The 21,045-nt window shown below is 51.1% G+C and overlaps 2 protein-coding genes across 2 annotated transcripts; both read left to right on the top strand.

Moving 5' to 3' along the window:
• Positions 1-6: 6 nt before the first annotated feature.
• LOC104615471 (septin-5) lies at positions 7-13,299 on the top strand. Its single transcript, XM_010286615.1, has 11 exons — positions 7-40; positions 5,093-5,189; positions 5,728-5,814; positions 6,377-6,500; positions 6,674-6,808; positions 7,462-7,579; positions 7,939-8,040; positions 8,969-9,065; positions 10,453-10,588; positions 12,502-12,604; positions 12,942-13,299. The coding sequence occupies exons 2-11, from the start codon at positions 5,180-5,182 to the stop codon at positions 12,996-12,998; spliced, it is 969 nt and encodes a 322-aa protein (XP_010284917.1). The 5' UTR covers positions 7-40; positions 5,093-5,179; the 3' UTR covers positions 12,999-13,299.
• A 5,879-nt stretch (positions 13,300-19,178) lies between these two features.
• On the top strand, positions 19,179-19,793 carry GP1BB (glycoprotein Ib (platelet), beta polypeptide). Its single transcript, XM_010286617.1, has one exon. It carries the CDS (start codon positions 19,179-19,181, stop codon positions 19,791-19,793), a length of 615 nt encoding a protein of 204 aa, XP_010284919.1.
• The last annotated feature ends 1,252 nt before the right edge of the window (positions 19,794-21,045 follow it).

The following is a 21,045-nucleotide window of genomic DNA, read 5'->3' on the forward strand; positions in this document are numbered from 1 at the left end:
CCGGACGCAGGCACAGCGAAGCCACCCGGCCAAGCTGAAGGTATGGGGATGTATTTATAGCACTGTGTGAGCCAGGGAGCTGCAGGGACAGGAGGGGGGAGGATGGTGCCCGAGCAGACGTGTGCAGCACAAGATGAGACGTCTGAGGAGCAGAGGAGCGGAAAGACACTGGTAAGAGGGAGATGGCGGGGACAGAAACGAGGGGAGCAGCCCCTGCGGGAGCAGGGCGGAGGGACGCGATGGGCAGCTGGGAGACGCTCGACATATTCTTGTGTGGTTATTTGATGCAGCGATTCCCTCTCTGAATGGCGTGCGTGTGTCTGGGGGTGGCTCAGGGCAGGAGTTCGCGCTCTGTGTGTGCCCAAATGCAGTCTGGTTTGTGTTGTGTTAACGCTGTGCTTTGCTAGCTGGCTTGCTTTCTGCTGCAGCAAATGCTGGTGGGCGAGGGGCTTTGCTGATACTCCCATGCTCAGCACCAGGAGCAAGGCAACAGATGTGCATGGGAGATTGTCCGGGGGCTGTTTGTGTTATGATTCTATGCAGCTTTCCGGCAATGAAAGGAAGCAAAGGGTCTGCCTCTTCTCTGGGGCTGGACTGTGCTGATTCGTGCAGACGCGGATGTGGCAGCCGTGCCTGGCCAGAGGGGAATGGCTGGAGGAAGTGCTTGCCCGGGAGGGAGCTGGACAGCTAGTGCTGGAGGCTGTAACACCACGAGAGCCTCCCTGAAGAAGCGGAGGCAGGGGCACCAGGATCCCAGCACACACTCCATCGTTTCTGGGGTTTGCTCCAGACCTGGGTTAGAGGCTGTTTTTCAAACCTTCTGTGGTCCTACACTATTTAATTTTAGCTCTTTTGAATATACCCAGCAAGGCCCCATTTATCCCCAGGCTGAATGAAGTCACATGAGATCTGGATTGCTTTAAACAGCACGTCCACCGGGGAGGAGAGGAGGGAATCGGGAATGGCAGGAGTGATGGAGGCTGTGCTGTGTGACCTGTCTTGGAGGTACAGACAACCCCACGGACACCTCGGTACTGGGAGGGAGCCTTGGCCACCTCGTCTGAGTGGTGGAGGATGTGGGGTGTTGCTGTGATGTCCGGTGAACCAGCGAGCATGTGCCGAGAGAGAGTACAGACATGTTTTACTTGGCCTGGGGTGCTTTGCTTTGTGATGGGGCCCCAGAGGCTGGCCATATCTCGCGGTGGCCTGTCCTGCGGTGTGTGGGGCATATTCCCAGGCGTGTGGGAGCAGGACACCAGTGGGAGCAAAGGAAGCATGTGGAGGAGGTGGTGGAGAGAGGGTCTTGTCGTGCCAGAGTGCCACTAGCTCGGATGGCTGGGGCCCTTTCCCGACAGCTGGGGCTGGCGAGGGAAGTGTGGTTCAGCGACCGGCTGTCCTGGCCTGTGTCACTTTGGTGAGAGCTGGCTCATGAGTGTCAGGAGCATGCGGAGGGTGCTGTCATGCCTCTGGCAACTCCTTCAGTCCAAGTCTCTCATCTAATTAATGGATTTTAGCTTTTCACAACCCAGAAAGCCACCAGCCTTCTTCGATAGCCCTTGCAGCCCTCTAGACCTGCTTTGGCACTCCATCCCATGTGTAGTTTCTCTGCAGATAGCATCTATGCTGGTCCTAACAAAGATGGTGAGTGGTGTAGAGCCTTGAGCAAGGCAGACACCAGGCTCAGGAGGCTACTTGAGCTCCTTAAGTGTGATGTTGACACACTAGTGTTGGCACACTAGCAGAGACAGTGGCACGTGCCTGTCCCGGTGCCCAAACATGGCTGGGATGGGGGCACACATTGGGTGTCTCAAAGCCAAGAGGAACTGTGGGTCGAGACTGGCCATGGTGCAGGGACCATGCTGTTCCTGAGAGAAGGCTGTTAGAAGGAGGGAATCCCTCCCCACAGTTTCCCCTGTATCTTTTGCCTTCACCCTGGGCAGACAGGCTGGCCACCAGCTCCCGGCAGGGCTCTGCAAGTGCGTGCATGGCTGGTCAGAGGGAGGCATGGCTGGGGACAGAGCTTTTCCCCTTGAGGCTCTGGCTGCCTCCCTCTGTGAGGGAAGCTCTTCTCTTGGTATTGCGCTCAGCACTGACCTTCCTTACTGTGGGAAATGACCACATGAGTCACGGGTAAAGGGCAGTGTCCTGCACCAGCTGGGATTTGCTCATTTCAGATGTGATTCCACCAAGCTATGGGGACATAACCAGAGGTACAGTAAATCCATGCTTTCTTGGTTGGGCTGAAGAGAAACAAGAGATCAGATTCAGCCAGTTACATGTGGCTGAAGTAAGCAGAGTTGCAGCAGAGCTCAGGTCCCCCGTGTCTCCATTGTCAGCCCTTAGTCATCTAGGTTAAAAAGCAAAGAAAATAAGAGAAATGCACCCTGAGCCTTAGCTACAGTTTTGTTAGCACGTTACTAGTACTATTTCATATGTCAAGTCACTGGAGAGAGCAGGTGCTTGTTGTCTTTCCAAAGTCGGGTGAAGATGGGGGCAGCTCTCTCTCTGCTGTGACCCAAAACTTGTCTGTGTGAGAAGTGCAAGGGGAAGGATGTTGTATATCTGTGCTGCTCGCTGAGCAACGCTGGTCGTTGCGCTGTGAGGCACAGGCTGTTACGTGTGTACTTTGGTTGTGTTCATGACACTGTTTCACCAGGAAGCAAGGCAGCCGGGGGGCAGCCCTGGCACTGAGGGACACAGACTGGAACCCGCCCTGCTTCTCTTATTTTCTTGATCTTGCTATTATCACATTTCTCACCCTGCTTTGTGCACCTTGTGTTTACCCTTTACTGAGACTTCTGGGTGGCAGTTCGCAGTGTCCCCCGGGCAGGCATGGCTTTGCTGTGTATAGCTCGTCAGAGCTGCCATCACTTTTCAACCTGGGGTCTTGCCACTGCTCACTGCACTGCTGCTTTGGGATGCCACTGCATTTTAGTTCAGCCATTAGAGCTGCCAGTGGAGTGTTTTGGGAACTCTCTAATTCTCCCCACTTCTCTCTAATATAATCTGCTCTGTCCCATCCTGCTTTTCTGGACTGTGGGGTGGTGAAACAGCATTGCTTCAGCAATGTTAGCAAGGGGTTGAGGTCATGGAAACCAGAGCCAAAGGTCACTCTGTCATGTCAGGGCTAAAGTGACCAAGTCTAAGCTGCAAACCAAACCTAAATTTCTAGAAGGCACTGACTGTGCTAAGAACAGAATCCTTGGGTCATGATGGCCATCAGCCATGTCTGTTCTGTCTGAGTGGGCAGCTCCAGAGCAGCCATAAATTTGGGAGGAGGAGACTCTGTGTCCTCCCTGCTGTATGTCCCCAGCAGGACTTTGCAGTCTCGCTGGCTGAGGATGCCCGAGGCTGCTCACACGTGTGGACATGCAGCCAGGGGCTATAGAGGGCTGCTCGGGAGCCACATTGCCCACTTGCAGTATGGAAATAGTGGGTCGAGACTGAGTCAGTATTGCCCTAAGATCAACACGCTGGATTGTAACTTATGTTTCTTTGAGTGTGTGCCCCAGGAATGGAGATAGTTAAACTTAGGAACAGAAGTCTTCCTTGCTGTGCCTGGAGAACAAGTGTCAGAGAGCTGCTGGGTGAGGACAGCCATATACTTGAAGGCATCCATGGCCAGGTGGGAGCTGGGGCTGGTTTTGAGGAACTCCTGGCTCTGTGGATTTGCCCGTGATGTGAATCCCAGGGATCTGTTTATTTTAAGTGATGTTGAAAAGCAGAGTCTATGATGTCTCTAGCTCAGGCATTTGTGAACGGCTCCTTCTCCTTGGGTCTAGCTTGGAAAGTATGTGAGAAGGGAGATGTTTGCCAGGGTCCGTGCCCATGCTCCCTCTGCTATGGGGCCTGGGGAGGGGAACACACTGCTGTGGGGGTGTGGGCTGTGAAGGCCCAGGGGTACTCAAGTGGAGGCTGGTGGGATGGAGCGGCTGGGCTGAGTGGCCCATAGTTACCCGCAGCTGCCCGAGCTGTCAGCACCAGAGCATCTGCTGATCCCAGCCTGAGGGCAGTAGCTGGAGCAGGTCTGTGTATCCCGTAGACGAGCCATGTTTGCCTTTCAGGACGTACCCTGCATGAGCAGGGTGTGTGCCCCTGGGACACAACACAGGCTGCATGTTTGTTCCTGGCTGTGGGATGGATGCCATGTGCTTGTGAAACACAGCATTGATCATGTCGCTCCTTGCATGCGCTTAGTGTGCCTTGTACAGAGTGTCTGCTATGCTTGCGGGGTGGCTGTGGCTTTTGTGGCTTTTACACGGTAAGAAAGCGCTTGGTGACAGCGGGCTGCGTCTGGGAGGTGGTTAATCAGTAGGCAATGCTCAAATAATACCATATGTAATGCCCTCACCAAAAGCATCTCACCTGTGTTCTCAATACTTTTGCATCTTCCTGCTTCCCATGCTCCTTGAACTTCCGTCTCTTCAGAAGTAACATTAGAGATTATTCAGGATTTCCTCTTACTCAGCCAGGAGTGGCTGTGACACAGCAAGAAATAATCCTGTCTCAGGTCAAACAGAAGCCAAGCCACTGTGCCTTGCTCTAGACATGGCTCAGGACACCACAAGCCCTGGGGTGCTAATTACAGAGAGCTATCCATCATGTACAGCACGCATCTCTGGAAGGAGAGATGCAGAAATGGCTCTGAAAGACCTGGGAAGAAGTGACATCTGGTGACCCTGCTGTGAAGGGAGCCTGCGACTGCAGGAGAAGCAAAGAGTTAGGAAGGTTGTGTGTCAGTAGCAGCCCCAGATGTGCTCTCTGATGGGAACGGTGGGATGTGCCTTTTCCCTTCTGCTCTCCATGCTGGGAGGCTGCCATGAATTGCGGTGCTGGCTGGTGAGAGCAGCTGAGCAGGCTATGGCTGGGAGGGGGTGGCCCTCTGTGCCCACCTGTCAGAAGGGCAGAAGTCCCAGAGCCTAGAGGATGTGCGTGCCCTGCCCTACACCACTGCCAGGGCAGGGACCAATGTCTCCTCCAGCCCTTGGATCTGCCTTAGGGGCTTTTTGAGTCCAACTCCCTGTCATTGTGTGAGGCTCGAGCAGGAGGGGTGGCACACCTTGACCTGCTCCCGTCCGCCTCTGCCCTGCAGGACCATGAGAAGCAGTACGTGGGCTTTGCCACTCTGCCGAACCAGGTCCACCGGAAATCCGTGAAGAAGGGTTTCGACTTCACCCTGATGGTTGCAGGTGAGACTACCCGTGGATGGAGGTGGCTGGGCCACATGGGGGGTGCCTGGAGGGGACCAGCTCTCCTCACTTCCCTTAGGTGCTCCCTTAGCGCCTGGATCCTCCCCTTTCTCTGTTCTGGTCCTGGTCTCAGACCTTGCTTTGCTCCCCGGCCTGTGCTGCAGTCAGCCAGTTCCCTGAGGAGGAACAGACCATCCCTGACCACTCAGCCCTTTCAAGCGAGCACCAAGTGTATCTTCTCCTCCAGCAGACTGGCTGGTCTGGGTGGTGAAGGCAGGGCCAGGCAGGGACCAAGGGAAAGGTAGGGGAGGGAGGATGGAGGAGCAGGGAGATGGTATTTGTGCAGGGATTGATAAATCTTGCGGCAAGAGTCTTCCCACTGCTGGAAAAATGTAATTCCCATAAACAACTTCTGACAGCTCATCTCTCACTTCCGCTGGCTCAGGATTCAAAGCCTTGTTCAGAGTTTCATTTATAAGTCAATTAGTGGGTCATGTTGCTTGCTTTTCCCTCCTCCCCTTTGCAATCTGTCAATTAGGAGAGTCAGGTCTGGGTAAATCCACGCTGGTGAATAGCCTGTTCCTGACAGACCTCTACAAAGACAGAAAGCTCCTCAATGCAGAGGGTAAGTTGGGGACAAAGGGGGCAAATGGGTCTTGTGCCTACAGATCTAGACTGTCCGAAGGACCAGTACTTTCGTTCCTTGCTTCAGCAGCAGCTACAGGCTTGGCTGGATTCCAGCCCTGTTTGTTGCTCTGCTCTCCTTTGCTGGCTGCAGAGGCACTAATATTTGAGCAAGAAGGTTTGGCTGTGGGGCTTTTCTGTCTTATGAAGGGAAAACGAGGCTACAGAGCAGCACTAGCCCTTTGGATTGAGATGTTTGGATTTTTGTTCTTGGGTGCTGGAGTGTGGTAGGGATTTCCTTTCCCAAATGAGCAGTCAAAATGTTCAGAGCAGCTGGGCTACAAGCACTTCAGAGGTTTGTGTATCTTCTTTAGAGTCTGTCCGCCTGCTGCTGGCCTCCCATGCTACCCCTCCCTTGAGGCTCCTTAGAGAATGATCAGAGTTTTTTGAAACCCATGTTGCTCCCTGTGCTTAGTGATAAGGAGGGAGCCAGCTTGTCATGGGTGTGAGCGGGGATGCCCAGTGTTACTGCCTGGCTTTAATTCACGTGTTCCTGTTCAAAGAGAGAATCAACCAAACAGTGGAAATCGTCAAGCACACGGTGGACATTGAGGAGAAGGGTGTCAAGCTGAAGCTGACCATAGTGGACACACCAGGCTTTGGAGATGCTGTTAACAACACTGAATGGTGAGCAGGCCATCGCTGCCTTCTTCCTAGTCCTTGGCCATGTCTGTTTGCTGTGGGGGCTTCACAGGAAGGGGGTCTGGCAGCGGGAAGGGGATGATGCTGCCTCATAGTCCCTAGGAGACACTGTCCTGTTAAAACACATGATTTCATTTTGATTGAATTGTCCTTTCTAGCTGGAAGCCCATCACTGACTACATCGACCAGCAGTTTGAACAGTATTTCCGTGATGAGAGCGGCCTGAACCGGAAGAACATCCAGGACAACCGAGTGCATTGCTGCCTCTACTTCATCTCGCCCTTTGGGCACGGGTGAGAGCCCCCACCCCAGGGCCGGGGTATGACTCAGTCCAGAGGGAAGATCCTTGTGCCCCAGGATCGCCCTGTAGTGGCTTGTACATTGGCAGGGCTGTTGGCAGAGGAGAAGAGCCGTCCGGACGCTCTGCCTTGGCTGAGCATCACACCACCCCCTTCCCCCTCGCTGGCGTGACAGACTGCCTGTGATGAGGTAGAGCGGCTCTCCCTCAGGCCTTACAACCTGTTTTGTAAATCAAGAGAAATAACGCCATACAGACTTGTATCTTCCTATCTAGCGAAGCCTGACTGATGGGTAGGAAAAGGAGTTTTAAGCTGCCTTCCGTCCCTGCCCCTTGCTGGCTCGTGTGCCAGCCCAGCCTGGTGCAGCTGGAGGGCCCGCGTTGGCTGCCTGCAGCGCAGGGCAGCTGGAGGGAGGCTCCGGCTGTGGCCTGGGCAGTATTTGGCCTGCGAGGGCGTGAATACCCAACTTGTGCCTGTGTGAGATATTCAGCAGCTAAAATCTGAGACAGATTTCCTGAAAATACAGCCCTAGCTGAGCCTGTCCTACTGCTGTCCTTTTCCCTTCGTACTGTGTGAGTGGGAGAGGCTGGAGGGGGGAGCTGCCAGTGTGTCCTTGCTAACCATGTCCCTCCTCATCCCTGCTGCAGGCTGAGGCCTGTGGATGTTGAGTTCATGAAGGCTCTGCATGAGAAAGTCAACATTGTGCCCCTGATTGCCAAGGCCGACTGCCTGATCCCCTCTGAGATCCGGAAGCTAAAAGAGAGGGTGAGATGCTCTTTCTCTACAGGAGTATACCTGATCTGGTGGCAGGGGTGTGTTGGGGAGCGAAGGGACCAGTATACCCGATATATACATATGTATGTATGTATAAAAAAACAGTCCATGTGTGTGCATGTGTATATATATAGAAACACACACACAACACTGCAAATCTAATTGCGGCAGTGCTCTGCGGTGAGAAGCGAAGTGGTGTCTGCAGAGAGGCTAGGTCTAGAGGAAGCATCAGTTCCTTTTGCCATCTGTCAGGCTATAGCAAACCCATGGTAGCACAAACAGGGAATAAACCCAGCATTTCTGGATTGTTCAGTGTTGCTTACTTTTGTTTTTGTCTTGTATGGACACAGATCCGTGAAGAGATTGACAAATTTGGCATTAAAGTGTACCAGTTTCCTGAGTGTGACTCTGATGAAGATGAGGAATTCAAGCAGCAAGACAGAGAGCTGAAGGTAAGGAACCTGCTTAGCTGGGCACTGGGAAGTCAGACTCATGGGTGTGTTGGTTGCTCCAGATGGAGCCAGAGCTGCCCTCTGTATGCCAAAGGCCTGTGCTGCTGATATCCAGAAGACAGCCTACGTTGGCTGATACGGTAAATGGCCTGGAGAAGGTACTGATGTCCTTGCTGGTGCCATGAAGTCAAGTGTGGCATGAAGATGTGGCACTTCTGCTCTCCCACCAGGCAGTGTCATTCTTTCCTTGGTCTACCTCAGCCTGTATGTTTAAGATGGAGGCTGGGTTGTATGGCATTTGTAAGCACCTATTTCTGAGTGATGCCATCAGCAAGGAGGAGCCATTTGTGGGTGATGAGGCACCACTGTGACACACATTAGTTGCATGGAGGAAGACAACATGATCATACAGGCCTGTCTGCAAACCCCAGCAATCCAGGCTGGACCCTCTCCTGGGCTGAGCCAGCCCTGCATGTGCATGCAGTATGGCCTTGTTTCTCCTGTCAGAGAGGGGCAATGGGCTTTGATTCCTTTCAGAGCAGAGAGGAGCACAGCCTGTACCCCTCTGCCTGGACAAGCTCTTGGCCTACATTGTCTCACTTGCTTGGTATCCAAGACTCTCTGCTCTGGCTTTCTTGTAGCGTTTCCCCTCAAAGAAGGGATGCAGGCACCTGCAGAGACACAGCTTCCCTCAAGACAGCTGAGAAGTTCAGCCTGGGAATCAGGCTATCTGCAGATCCCCGTGCTTTAGGCTTTTCTCTGCAACTGGGTTGTGGTGTCCTGTGCTGTGGCACGTGTGGATGTCCCTGTGCCTTTTCTACCAGCACTTTTCTCCTTATGTTCATCTCCACCTAAGCTTGGCCCTTGGAAGAGATATTCCATGGGCAGCCCTGGGCTGACCTGGGCTCAGCAATGCCTCTCATTCCAGGAGAGCGCTCCCTTTGCTGTCATCGGCAGTAACACTGTGGTGGAGGCGAAAGGCCAGCGAGTCCGTGGACGGCTCTATCCTTGGGGCATTGTGGAAGGTAAGAGTGGTGCCTGGGAGCTGGCACTGTGAGTGGGGTGTAGGCAGGGACTGGGGGAAGGACAGAGTGGGTATGTGCAACAGGGACGGCGGGAGGAGCTCACCTCTGCACAGCTGTGACTCACTGTGCCACCTTTGGCATATGGCAGGGACAAGGTAGGGTAGACACAGAGGCACTGGGTCCTGCTCAGGACGTCTGTTGCTGGGTGTGGAGCAATCATCCCGCCTCTGAAGCCATGACAGAGTGAAGAAGAGAGGACCCAGTGTGAATGGAAGAATGTCTGGGCTTTAATGCACTAGGATATGGCTTATTAAGAGGAGAGGCTGGGCATTGCCAGTTTAGTTTCTGGGGAGAAGCCATTGCCCTCAGCCAAACTGCATTATAAACCCTCCTGCATTATAAACTCTCCTTTTCTCCTACTGCTCCTGTATGCGCTGAATTTGCTGGGCTGGAGGCTGTGCTGATGCGCAATGTGTTTCTTGCTAACTTTCTTCCTCTCTAAAGGGAGAAATTTCATAAAATCTATAGGCAGAATAACCCTATAACGGCTTTTTCTGCTGTTTCTGACTCCCCCGTGCTGGCACATTGCTCTAAGGTCTTTCAGCTTTAGATCCCCAAAGCCTGTGTGTGCACTCGTGGGCTGGTGCCAACTGCTTGGGCTGCCCAGCTGCTGGCTCTGCTCTCTTGATGGCTCCGGAGGTGGCTGTGCCTGTCAAGGTTCTGGCATTTGGCAGTGGGATCAACTTTGTGAAACCCTGAGCCTGACACAGCTGGCTTCCCCCAGCCCTGCAGAGAGGTAAATGGAGATCACCACGGCAGGCATACAGCTATGGAGCACAACACTTCCCGGCAGAGTCCCACAGTGTTGCCAGGGGCATGGCTCCCCATGGTAGCAGCAGGTCTTTCAGCTCTCCAGACCATTGCCTGCTCATGGCTTTGCCCATCAGGGGCTGATTCAAGTCCTTGGAGGAAACCATCCTGCCTACAGCAGCCTTTCAATCAGTCCTAAATTCTGAGGAGACAAGCAGTTTGCCTCCAGCTCTCACTGTGGTTATAACAATGACATCCCGTGTATCTGGGAGCAGCATTCTCTTTCAGGGCTCTGCTGTACATGCTTAATTAATACTCTCACCCAGAAAAAGTCCTGGGAACACAGTGACCTCAGCAGCCTGGCCTCAGTTTTGAGAAGCACAGAGCACCATCCAGACCTGCGCAAGGGCCAGGAGGAGATCCCCAGGCACTGGCGGGGAAGAGTTGGGGGAAGGGTGGGGAAGGGGCCCTGGGAGGAGTGTTAGTCCAGCCTGGGTGCTGGGAGGTGAGAAGAGGCTCCCTGGAGAGGGCTGGTGAGGTGTGACATCCAGGCATTCTCCTGTTGTTGCTTTTGCAGTGGAAAACCAGGCACACTGCGACTTTGTGAAGCTGCGGAACATGCTGATCCGGACACACATGCACGACCTGAAGGATGTCACTTGCGATGTCCACTATGAGAACTACCGAGCTCAGTGCATCCAGCAAATGACCAGGTGGGTTCCCACCACTTAAACCAGAGGTGGCAGGGGTGTCTCATTCTCTGCAGAGCTGGGGTTGCTCTCATAATGACTTGTTGGTCGGGAGGCTGTGAGTCTGCTGGGGACATGCTGGGCTGCAGCCTGGGGAATGGTGCTGGGAAGTAAAATAGCAAATCCAAGTGTGTCTCCCACAGCCTGAACCCATGGTGGGAATACTTCTGAGAATCCATGTTCCTGTCTGACGATTCTTCACGCAGATCTTGGGAAATAGGCCTAGAACTCTTTTGAAGAGCTGCTCTTAGTGTTGGGTGAAATACATCCAGCCTAATGAAACGAGGGATAAACCATCTCTCTGGTGGGTGGTAGCTGTGTGCATTGCCAAAGAGGAAGCCATTCTGCAGTCTGCAGTTCTGTCCAAATGACAGCAGAACCCTTGGGATGCTGCTGTTTCTCAGACAACAGAGCCCAGGCAATTAGCAAGACTCTTAACACAGCTCCAGAGATTTCTCTGCATTGTCCTCCTGTTGTGTTTGATTCTCTGTCGTTTTAGTCTCAATGATCAGAAAATAGAGAACACTCACAGGCTTTTCATTTGAAAGCCACCTCTTTTTTTTCCTTCTCCCTTCCATGACTGAAATACTGGTGACAAATTTTAGGTTTAAGTAGGTCTTGGCTCATCTGTTGTAAACCATCCCCTTCAGTTCCTGCCTGAACTGGCTGTGTAGCTCTGTGCTGCCACGTTGCAGAGCAGAAATGGCTGCACTTCACTAAGGAACAGTCCTGCATGTGTGCGAACGTGCAGGTTGGCACATTCTGTTCACACACAGTGTATCTCAGTACTTTTGCATGGCAGACGAGCCTGTCTTTTTCAACAGTGAGAATAGAGAGTCCCAAAATAACTGTGTTAAATGCTAGAGATCTGTGAGAAGTGTCACAGCTGCTATTTAGGTAGGCTATGTATATATTAAAAGAAGAGCATGATGAAAAGGCAATTGCTCAGCTTAAGAAAAGCTTAAGTTTGGTACTGTTTCTCACACCATGGCTAGTTCCTTGCCAGCGAACAAGTCTTGTAAAACCAGAGCATGGCTATTTCTAGTAGTGGGATAAGGGTCCTTCTCTAGAGAGACGTTCTGGGAGGACATCCCAAGTTTCAGGGCTCAAATTGGCTCAGTAGTTGAGCCAATGGTGACTCCGAGTGGAGAACGCGTGCAAGTGGCATCTTGAATTCCCAGTTTCAGCCCAGGTGTCTTTGGCCACTACCACCCCATCCTCACCTACTGAAAGCTCCTCTGACTTTCTTTCAAAAGTCACCTCCTTCCTCTGAACCCTGCCTGCACTCATGTGCACCCCCTGCCCTCATAGCAATGCTGCTGAGCCATTCCTGTTGTGTCTCATGTCTCCCACCTCCTGAATATGAGGGCGGGCTTTGTTATCAGACTTGCAGTGATTAAACTGCTCCCCTGGCTTTATTTTCCTGGGGGAAAAAAAAAGGACCATGGTGAGCATATGGTGCCTTAGGGATGCTGGTATTTTGTGTTGATGCGTACGCACATGAACAGATGAGCCAAAGGAGACCAGAAAAATTGGCTGTAAAAGTTAAGCTTGCAAATTCAGTTACAAAAGGTGGTCAGAAAACATCAGCCCTTTCTGTGTTTGCTCTCAGCGTAAGCCTGGTTTGGATTTTCTCTGTTAACTCCCCTTGAGCTTCTACGTTGAAAACTTTTATTGACTTTGGTCTCATTCTGCATCAGAGTGCATCCCACATCTCTGGGCTAGATTACCCCACAGCCCCTCCAGCTGGCTGGGTGGATGCTGCCACATTGCTGGCAGGTCTGCCATCATGAGTGACCGCTGTCACGTGGTGACACCAAAGCCAGCCAACCTGAACCACGACTGACTGCGTTTCTTCCCTCTCTCCATCTTTCTAGCAAGCTGACTCAGGACAACAGGATAGAAAGCCCAATTCCTATCCTGCCTCTCCCAACACCGGACACTGAGACAGAGAAGCTGATCAAAATGAAGGATGAGGAGGTGAGACTCATTTCTGCCTGGGCCTCCTTTGTGTGGGAGCTGGAATCTGAGGAATTTCTCCAGAATTGCCCCATAGAGGCTGTCCTGGGGTTTCCCACTCCCGCTTCCCACCATCATGGGCTCCTGGTGTGGAGGACACAGTATGAAAGCTGTGGCTTCCTCTGTCAGGTAAACATGGCTCCATTCCACCCCAGACACAGATGCCTCTGTGCTCAGGCAGGAGTTAATAGTCGCTGAGGGGTGCCTTTGTCAGCTCCAAGGGACTGCCTCCAGTGCAGATCACAGCTCCTGGCCACAACAGATCCCCTTTTGACTATCTCTTCTCTGTCTCATGCAGTTACGGCGGATGCAAGAGATGCTGCAGAAGATGCAGCAGCAGATGCAGGATCAGTGAGAGGCAGGTACTTGGAGGGCAGAGGGAATCCCCCAGTGACCATCTGAGGCCTGTCAAGAGCTGTGGACGTTTAGAAAAGGTTTCCCATTGTATAGAGACTTGTGGGCAAGAGCTGCACCCGCACCCTCTAATTTATTAGCAGCAATGCTGGCTTTGCGGTCAGCTGGATTGTGGAGGAGGCTGTTCACTTAACAGTTTACTGATGTGTATTTCTTTTAAAATAATTATTCTTTCTTTTCTTTTTTCTCTTTTTTTTTTTTAAAGAAAATAGCCTGGGAAGTCTCTAAGGCATCCTAAAAAAGAAAAAAAGAAAAGAAAAAGATCTTCCTTTCCCATGTACTAATCTCTTGTTCGGTAATGCTCTGGTATTTAAAGTCCTGGTTTCTCTGGTGTACGAACTTGAAGACTATCTGTGTCAATGCACGTAAATGTTTACTCCCAGCTGAGGTGCTGTGCCCTGCTCCCCATTCCCCTTGTCTGGGGCCAGCACAAGCATTGTAAAGGCAGCCGTACCCTCCTGTGGGTTTGACCTGCATTGCTCAGGCTCCTCAGCCTGTGGCCAGCTCTGGCCCAGAGAGCTGGATCTGGGGCTTTCTCTGTGCACTGACCTGCCCAGGGGTCCTGATGGTTGCCTGATTTCTTGCCCGGGTTTTTCTGGGGTTTTTGTTTAGTTGGTTGTTTTTCCTATCAAGAAACTCCAGGATCTTTGCACTGAGCAGCAAGGGACTGAGTCTTTTGAGGTCAGTTAAAAGAAAACGGCTTCTACTGCTCTCAGCTATATCTTTCTGGCAGAGAGGATGAGTTGTTGACTGTTGCCTGCAAGGAGGAGGTGATGGGAGTGAGCACCTTCCTAGCCATGGTTTCCTCCCACAGCAGGCTGGAGGTGTTGGTAGAGGAACCCCAGGGCCCTGCCGTAACTGGGTGAAGGTATGTCATGTTTTAGCTCTGGTCATCCAGCTGCAGTATGTCTCCAGTGTCTGCTCTGAAAGACATGATGGCAGCCAGAGTACTCGGCCAGGACTGCTTTGGAGGGGGTAGAAACCCCAGGGCTGAAATTGAACCCCAAATGCAGAGCTGTGCTTTACCCCCAGGCTTTGCAGTCCCACAGGCACGTTGCTGTCTCTGGGCTTCTCCTGGGGAAAGGGGCCGTTGGGTCACTGTGGCAGGTGCAGGAGTGTCACTGCGTGTGGCTGAGCACAGCCTGGCAGACTTGGCCCTTGCTTCCCTGCCTTTCCTCTGGGACTTGGCCCTTCTCCCCCTCCCTGGTCCAGAGCTCTTCCTGTCTCAGTGCTGGGAAGGCTGGTGGGTCTGCTGGGCAGAGATAAGAGCGCTCTTTGGGCAGCAGCTTCTGTCCTATTCTTGTTTCCTGCAGTATTTTTAACTTCAGTCCAGCCAGAGCGGAGCCCCGGAGTGTGATGTGCCTGACGGGACAGGCCTCACCAGCAACAGTGCCACACTTGCAGGGAATCAGGGCTGTTGGAGAGTGAGATACTTGGCTCTTCCTTCTGACTCCAGGGAGTACTGCCATGGGCTGGGCCCTTCTGCTCCTCTGGCTTCCGGACCAATTCCTCTGTCCCCTTTTCCCCTTTGTATCTGCTCCTCCATTTCTGGCTCTTGCCAGTAGATCTCCCTGGGCAGGAAGCACAATGTTGGCCAGGAATAGCCAGGCCCTAAATTCTATTAGGCGCTGCATTTGTCTGATTCCCTCCATGGAGCTTTAGAGTCTTGATCAGGGCTTTTCCAGGTGGTGAGTAGGTTGGCTGGTTCCAGTTATTCACTGTACAGAGCCCCTGCTTAGCCAGAACATGGTCTGCAGGGGCAGGGGAGAGACCCTGGCACAGTGTGGAAGGACAAAGTGAGGGTGCACATTTCCTCTTCCCCTTGGCAGAAATGTGCAAGCTGGGCAAGAGCAGTGTCCAACAATGTTGTTTTTCTTTCATTCTTCCCTGTATTGGGCTCATAAATGACAGTGGCAGTGCCAGCCTAGGAGAAGGGAAGGGTTCAGCTTGTCTTCAATAACATGCAGGACCAAGGTGCTTAAGGAGGAAATACAACCTTTCTTTGTGCAATGTGCTTGCTGGAGTGGTGGGGTAGCCTGAAACAGGAGCTTCCTCCAGGTTTTCTGGAGCTGGTTTGCTGCTATCCGAAGCAGGAGGACTGCGGAGTTCCCAGCTTTATCTGTGCTAGCATAATGGGAGACACCTTGCAGTACCTATCTTCTCCTTTCTTACACTAGTCTTGTCTGGGAGGAGGATGTTCTGTTGCAAATGGGCCTTGTCCAGCCGGAGGTGTTCCTCTTTCAAACAGATTCATTCCTAGAACGTAAAGGAGACCTTTACCACGGGCAGAGGAGCTGGCAGCTTTTATCCTGGGCTGTGTGCGGAAGTGCTGTGTGCTGGTGAGCATGGGGTACTCTGGTCACAGGCAGGCAGGATTGCTGAGGGTGAATCTGCCTCTGTCCCTCTGGGTAAGGAAGGCTCCAGCAGCTCAGTGCACATGGCTCCTACATCAGGTTGATAGTCACAAGTCTGTCCTCTACAGAGAGCTGAAGCCTTTGGCTACCAGCTGGCAAAGATGTTTCAAGTTGCACTTAGAAAAAAATGCACAGGAGTGAGGCACCAGAGATGGCTTCTACAGAGGGGCAGTGGTACTGCCAAAATCACATCTCCGTATAGGATGTTCCTTGCCCAGAGCACCAGAGTTTGGGGGCTGCCTGGAAAGGGATTAGAGACTGACTTTGGGGGGTGGAAGGGATTTGGACTCCATCCTGGAAGGTGGCATCTGTTTATTAAAGGAGGAGTGTTTTGTACTGCTGCATTGGGCTACACAGTAAGTGGAGAAGAGACTCCTGAACAAATGTTGCTTGGCTGTTTGGCTCTGGCAGTGAGAAGTGTGGATAGGAACGTAATTTAACACCTCCCCTCACGCAACCCTCCACAGCCTCATATGCGACCCCTGCACCCCCAGGCACATTCCGGTGCCTCTGCCAAGCTTTGCCCTGCTGAGTGAGTGCTGCAGGGGTGGTGTCCCACTCTGCAGAGCTGTCCCAGGCTGCAGCTGGGGCGGACCGTGTGCCTGACTGGGGAGGGAGCTGTGGCATGAACTCCTCATGTGCCGCTGCTGTGCTGATCCTGCCTGTGCAGTCTTTGCTGTCTCCCCGCATGCCTCCCCCCAGAGGAGGGGGTCCCACTCTTCGTGCTCTGCGATGGCGTTCCCTGCGCCTCCTCACAAACCCCACTGTGCTTTAATGCTGGCTTGCTCCTGCCATGTGACTTCCTTACTCCCTGCTCCATTCCTAGGCTCTTTGTTTCCTCTCCATCTGTTGGGTTATTATAATATATATTTTTTTGTAAATTTCTGTTTAAACATTTTGTCATTGTGAACAAAGGAAAATGAAACCTTTTAAAATATATCCATTTTATTAAATGATTATTGTTATTATTATTAATAATGTTTACTACCTGAATTGATCAGTGAAATAAATACATTCAAAAAAACAACCTCTTTCTGTTTAATTTTCAGTCCCTTTGAGCTGCATTGGTGATACATTATGGGCAGGAGAGAGCAAAACTGATATTGTTTCTCCTTTTATCTAGTTCTGTCAGAGCAGGCTCCAGGCAGGGCTTCCTGCATGGGATTTCTGGCCTGTTTATGTCAGAAGCTGGACAAGATGATCTTGAAGTTCTTCTATCTTTAACCTTTCTCTAGGAGTGGTCTAGTCTAAATCTGCAGTCTAAATCAGCAATGGGCAGCTGGGCAGGATCCAGTGCCAGGAAACCCATTTTATAAGTAGCCAGAGGAGCATTGCTGAGTCTGTGCTGAGTGCAGAGCCAGGATGGGTCTGGCACTAGATCAGCTCCATGCCACACCTGGCCTGAACGCCTGCCTCTGACTAAACGTAGCACCAAATGCGTGAAAAGATGTAAGTTTGCGAACAAACTTACCCTATAGTAGTGAAGCTGCTCCCAAGTGGAAAGCAGGCCCTGCAGGAAAAACTAGGTTCGTTTGTTAGCCTAAGAACTCTTTCCTACTCTGCCCACCTGCCACAGTGAAACAACTAGAATGATCTGCTCCAACTTCCTAGAAATTTAAAGCTTAATTGTTTTGTTTAGAGCATCAGAGATTTTTCCCCTGGTTAGGGCCGAATTCTGCTGTTGTTTACACCTTAAATTCTGTTAACATCATCACATTCAGGGTGTTGATCATTTCTGCTCTGTACAATGTGCACAGGACAAGGTAATGAAGAGTTGGTCCCAATGGGGCAACAGTTTTGTAATGTAATTCTGGTGGCCATATCCTAAGGAGCATAGCCAACACCTAGAGTCAGGCTGATGGCACAAAAATGTCTGTGAAGATGCAATGGTCTTGAGAAGATAAGATGCTACCTAAATGTAGTTTTGACCGTTGGACTTACCTGTTGAACTATTTGTGTAATGCAACTTTTGAACAAAGAATGAGGTCAGTCTTTCTCGGTAACTGCAAGCTGCACTCATCGAGAGCTGCCGACTCACTTGGCTATCAAAAGATCCGTCCCTTGGAGCACTATCTTTCCCAGTCTGTCATCCTTCCTGTGAATCTAACTAGTTTATTTCAATGCAGACAGTGAAATGCTGAGTTACATTTTGCCCCATAACAATCATGAGAGGAGAGGATGCAAGTGCCTGGAGGATCTTTCTCCTTGACTCAACTATTGACACCAGTGTGGTCACTGGAAGTCCATTTCTTTCAGCTGATCTTCCACTGGTAACTAGGCTTAGATTTGTGTCGCTGCTTCAAGGGAAGCCTTAGGGTCAGCACACTGTAAAGCGCTAGCCCTCACCACTCGACCAAATACAGTCTTCCTGATGAAATGGGAAACCAAGACCACAGTGCTCAGGGAGTGTGGTACAAAGCAGTAACATCACCTTCCAGTTTTAAATGCATTTTGAGTTACTACTTTGCAGTTGAGAATTTGTGATGTTTCTGTTGGACTGAGCATGTGGGCCCAGAATCACAGTTATCAGTACTGTCACCATCTCTCCCAGCAAACATGTTCTTGCGAGCAGTGTCAGCTCCCATTTCTTGGAAGACTTGCTTAATGAAGCCTCAGCTTCCGGTGACATGCAGCAAACTTGCAGGAAGGCCTCATGTGGGAGGTGTCCCTGGGATGAGCCTGACCCTTATCTTGCCAGCCAGCTGCAAGGGGATTATCCGGGAGCTCAGCTATGCAGCTGCAAACACTCTTGCACTGGCTGGACTGCCTTAAGACCTTCCTCTTGTGCTGTAAAGCCAGCAAGAAAGCAAGGATTGAACTACTGTGGTAAGTCAGCAAAGCTACTTTCTTTTTTTTAGTTTTTATTTGGTTGATGGATTGCACAGAAAAGCACTGCCTTGTTGCAGGTATGTGTAGTTGCTCTCCTAAAGAAGTTATAGCAGCTCCTATGTTCAGCAGTGGCATGAGACTGCAATACAAAGACAGCTCATTGACCCATATCTCCCAGCATGGTCACAGCTCCAGAATGAGCTTATTCACCTGCTGATTATTCACCTGCTGGAGCAATGTCTAGTGTGGAAAACTCCACCAACCTCCACCCTCAGTGGTCAGCACCCTCTCTGCTGACCAAGGACTGTTTATCACTTCTTTCCAAAACTGGAAAGGCTATTTTTCAATTGTGGTAACAGTAAATTTATTTCTGAATCTCCTCTTGCAGTTTGCCTGAACAAAGCTTTGCTTACAGACATAATTCAGAGCTATGTTAAGGCACGAGCAGTTTCATATTCCATTTTTTGATTCCTCGACATAAATTTTCTTGGCCACTCTAACAATGTGCCTCCAGTAATGCTGAAAATACAAACCACTCTTGTATGCTTTTGAGTGTACAGGTGAAAATGAATTTGATGGCTGCAGCTAAGCCTCCCAGTAGCCATCTGTTCATATCCCTCCTCAAATCCAGGGTTGGAAGACCAGGAACATTCCCTCTCCTGTAATGACAGACCAAGAATTTGCACCTCTCTCTTAACTCTGTTCTTTTCAGAGCTCTCACATCTCCTGTGAAGGACATCAAATTCACCCAACTTCCGAAATTCATCCTGAGAACAAACCAACAGAAGACCTGGGCTGTGGTGTCCTAGAGTGCATAGTGTCTACTTGCGTGGTCTCCACCTCATTGAGTCTTACCAGGGCTGTGTCTGCAGGTGAAGATGAACAGTGCAATTCTCTTCTTGGCCCTTGTTGCCTTCCTCCCACTTGTGATGCCCATATGCCCTGTGCCATGCAAATGTGCCACCAACATTATTGACTGCACGTCAAAAGGCCTAACTGTAGCAAAACTACCAGTTGCTTTCCGCCCTTCAGCTGAAATTATACACCTTGGTTACAATAAGCTCACCTCTATTCCCAGTGGGCTCTTTGACAACCTAAAGAGCCTCCAGGTAGTTTACCTGCAGGGCAACCCTTGGGAATGCAACTGTGACATCCTCTACTTGCGCTCCTGGCTCCAGTGGCAGCAGAACCGGACCTTATACAGGGATGTGAGATGCACCTCCCCACCTCACCTGCAGGACCGGGTCATTGCCTATCTGACAGAAGATGAGATCATCTCCACATGCCAGTATTGGTACTGCAGCCTGGCTCTCCTCTCTCAGCTCTGTCTCTTCATCCTCCTTTTCCTCCAGGGTATCTTGGTTATCTTCATCATTGTCTACCTGCAGAAATTTCGGAGAATGACCGCTGAAGCCCGGAGCACCTCCCGAGATCTACACCAGCATGTAGACACCTGGGTATCTTCTTCAAGAAGCCCCTACAACAGTGATTAAGACTGAAGACCCTCCTCCCCCTTGAGTGGTGCTGTGCCAAGGTCATGTGGTTTGCAGTATCCAGAGGGGACAATTCAGTGCAGCATCTGATCCTGACTGCAGTCCGAAGTAGGACTTGAACTGATCAGACACTTGCTGTATCTCCAGAGATCTGATCTTGTGGGTTTTTTTACTGCTTTAAACTCTTTTTAGCATGTTCCTGATTGCTTTGCTGATCTGGGAGTGGTTCTGGTTTGGTAGACAAAGGAGATCATAAACTACAGCAACCAGAACCGACTCAAACTGCTCATAAGCTCGTAGGGGCTGTAGTGCTTGATCCCTCCTGTGCTTAAGTATTTCAGCCATGCTTTCCACGATGCTTCTGGTTGCATTGGGTCAGGTGAGGACAGAGGTGGACAGGGGACAGTTAAGGTACTGGACTAGGACAATGGAGAGGTAGTTTCCTTGGTGCTACCAGAGATTGCCTTAGTAACTTTGGGCAAGTGACTTAGTCTTCTCCTGCCTCAGTTTCCCATCAGTAAAAGGAAAAAGATGTTTCTTCTTGCTTGATGCATCTTTTCCAATGTTCTTCTGGGGGAGGGAGGGAATGTTTAGAAGCCTACCTATTTACTCTATCTTCATTCCTTTTAATCTACTTAGAGTTTTAATACCGACTTCAACATGTACCGAGTCAGACTGGGGCCCTGAACATTGCTGAGAAATTCACCCTGAAGCCAAGAGTTGTTGAGACCAGAGGCTCTTTCTGGTTGTGCTTGTACGGCACCTGGCACAAGAGTGACTCAAACTGCAAAATCTACTAATGTGCCTACTGCTGGTTATGATGTCCCTTAATATTTTGGAACGAAGCAAAACTGAAATAAAATAATGATGCATGATGATGTAAATGGCTTATTTTTCCATCTACGCTAGGAAACTGCACTGCCTCTCACTCCCTGGCAGTTTCCTCACAGTCCTTTACACCCAAACCTTGTGCCAGGCAAAACAAATACCGAAGGCAGGTGGACAGGCTACCTGAAGTGCACTGTAGAGTTAAACCACGACAGCTACCGGCTTCCACAACAGACCGGTCTAAATGTGGAGTTTCTTCTAGTTCCACTAAGTTGCTGCTTATTTTTTTTTATGGTGCGGGCTGGGAAGGGAGGGGTGTTTCTGGGCGCAAGCACACCTGCAGGGCGAGGGCTCAGCCGGCTGCGGGTGAGCGGCCCCGGTGCCCCCAGCTCAAGGGGGCCCCGGCTCTCCCCCGCGGCCCTCA

Source organism: Phaethon lepturus, unplaced genomic scaffold (assembly GCF_000687285.1).
Source record: "Phaethon lepturus isolate BGI_N335 unplaced genomic scaffold, ASM68728v1 scaffold47624, whole genome shotgun sequence".
Lineage (NCBI taxonomy): Eukaryota > Metazoa > Chordata > Aves > Phaethontiformes > Phaethontidae > Phaethon > Phaethon lepturus.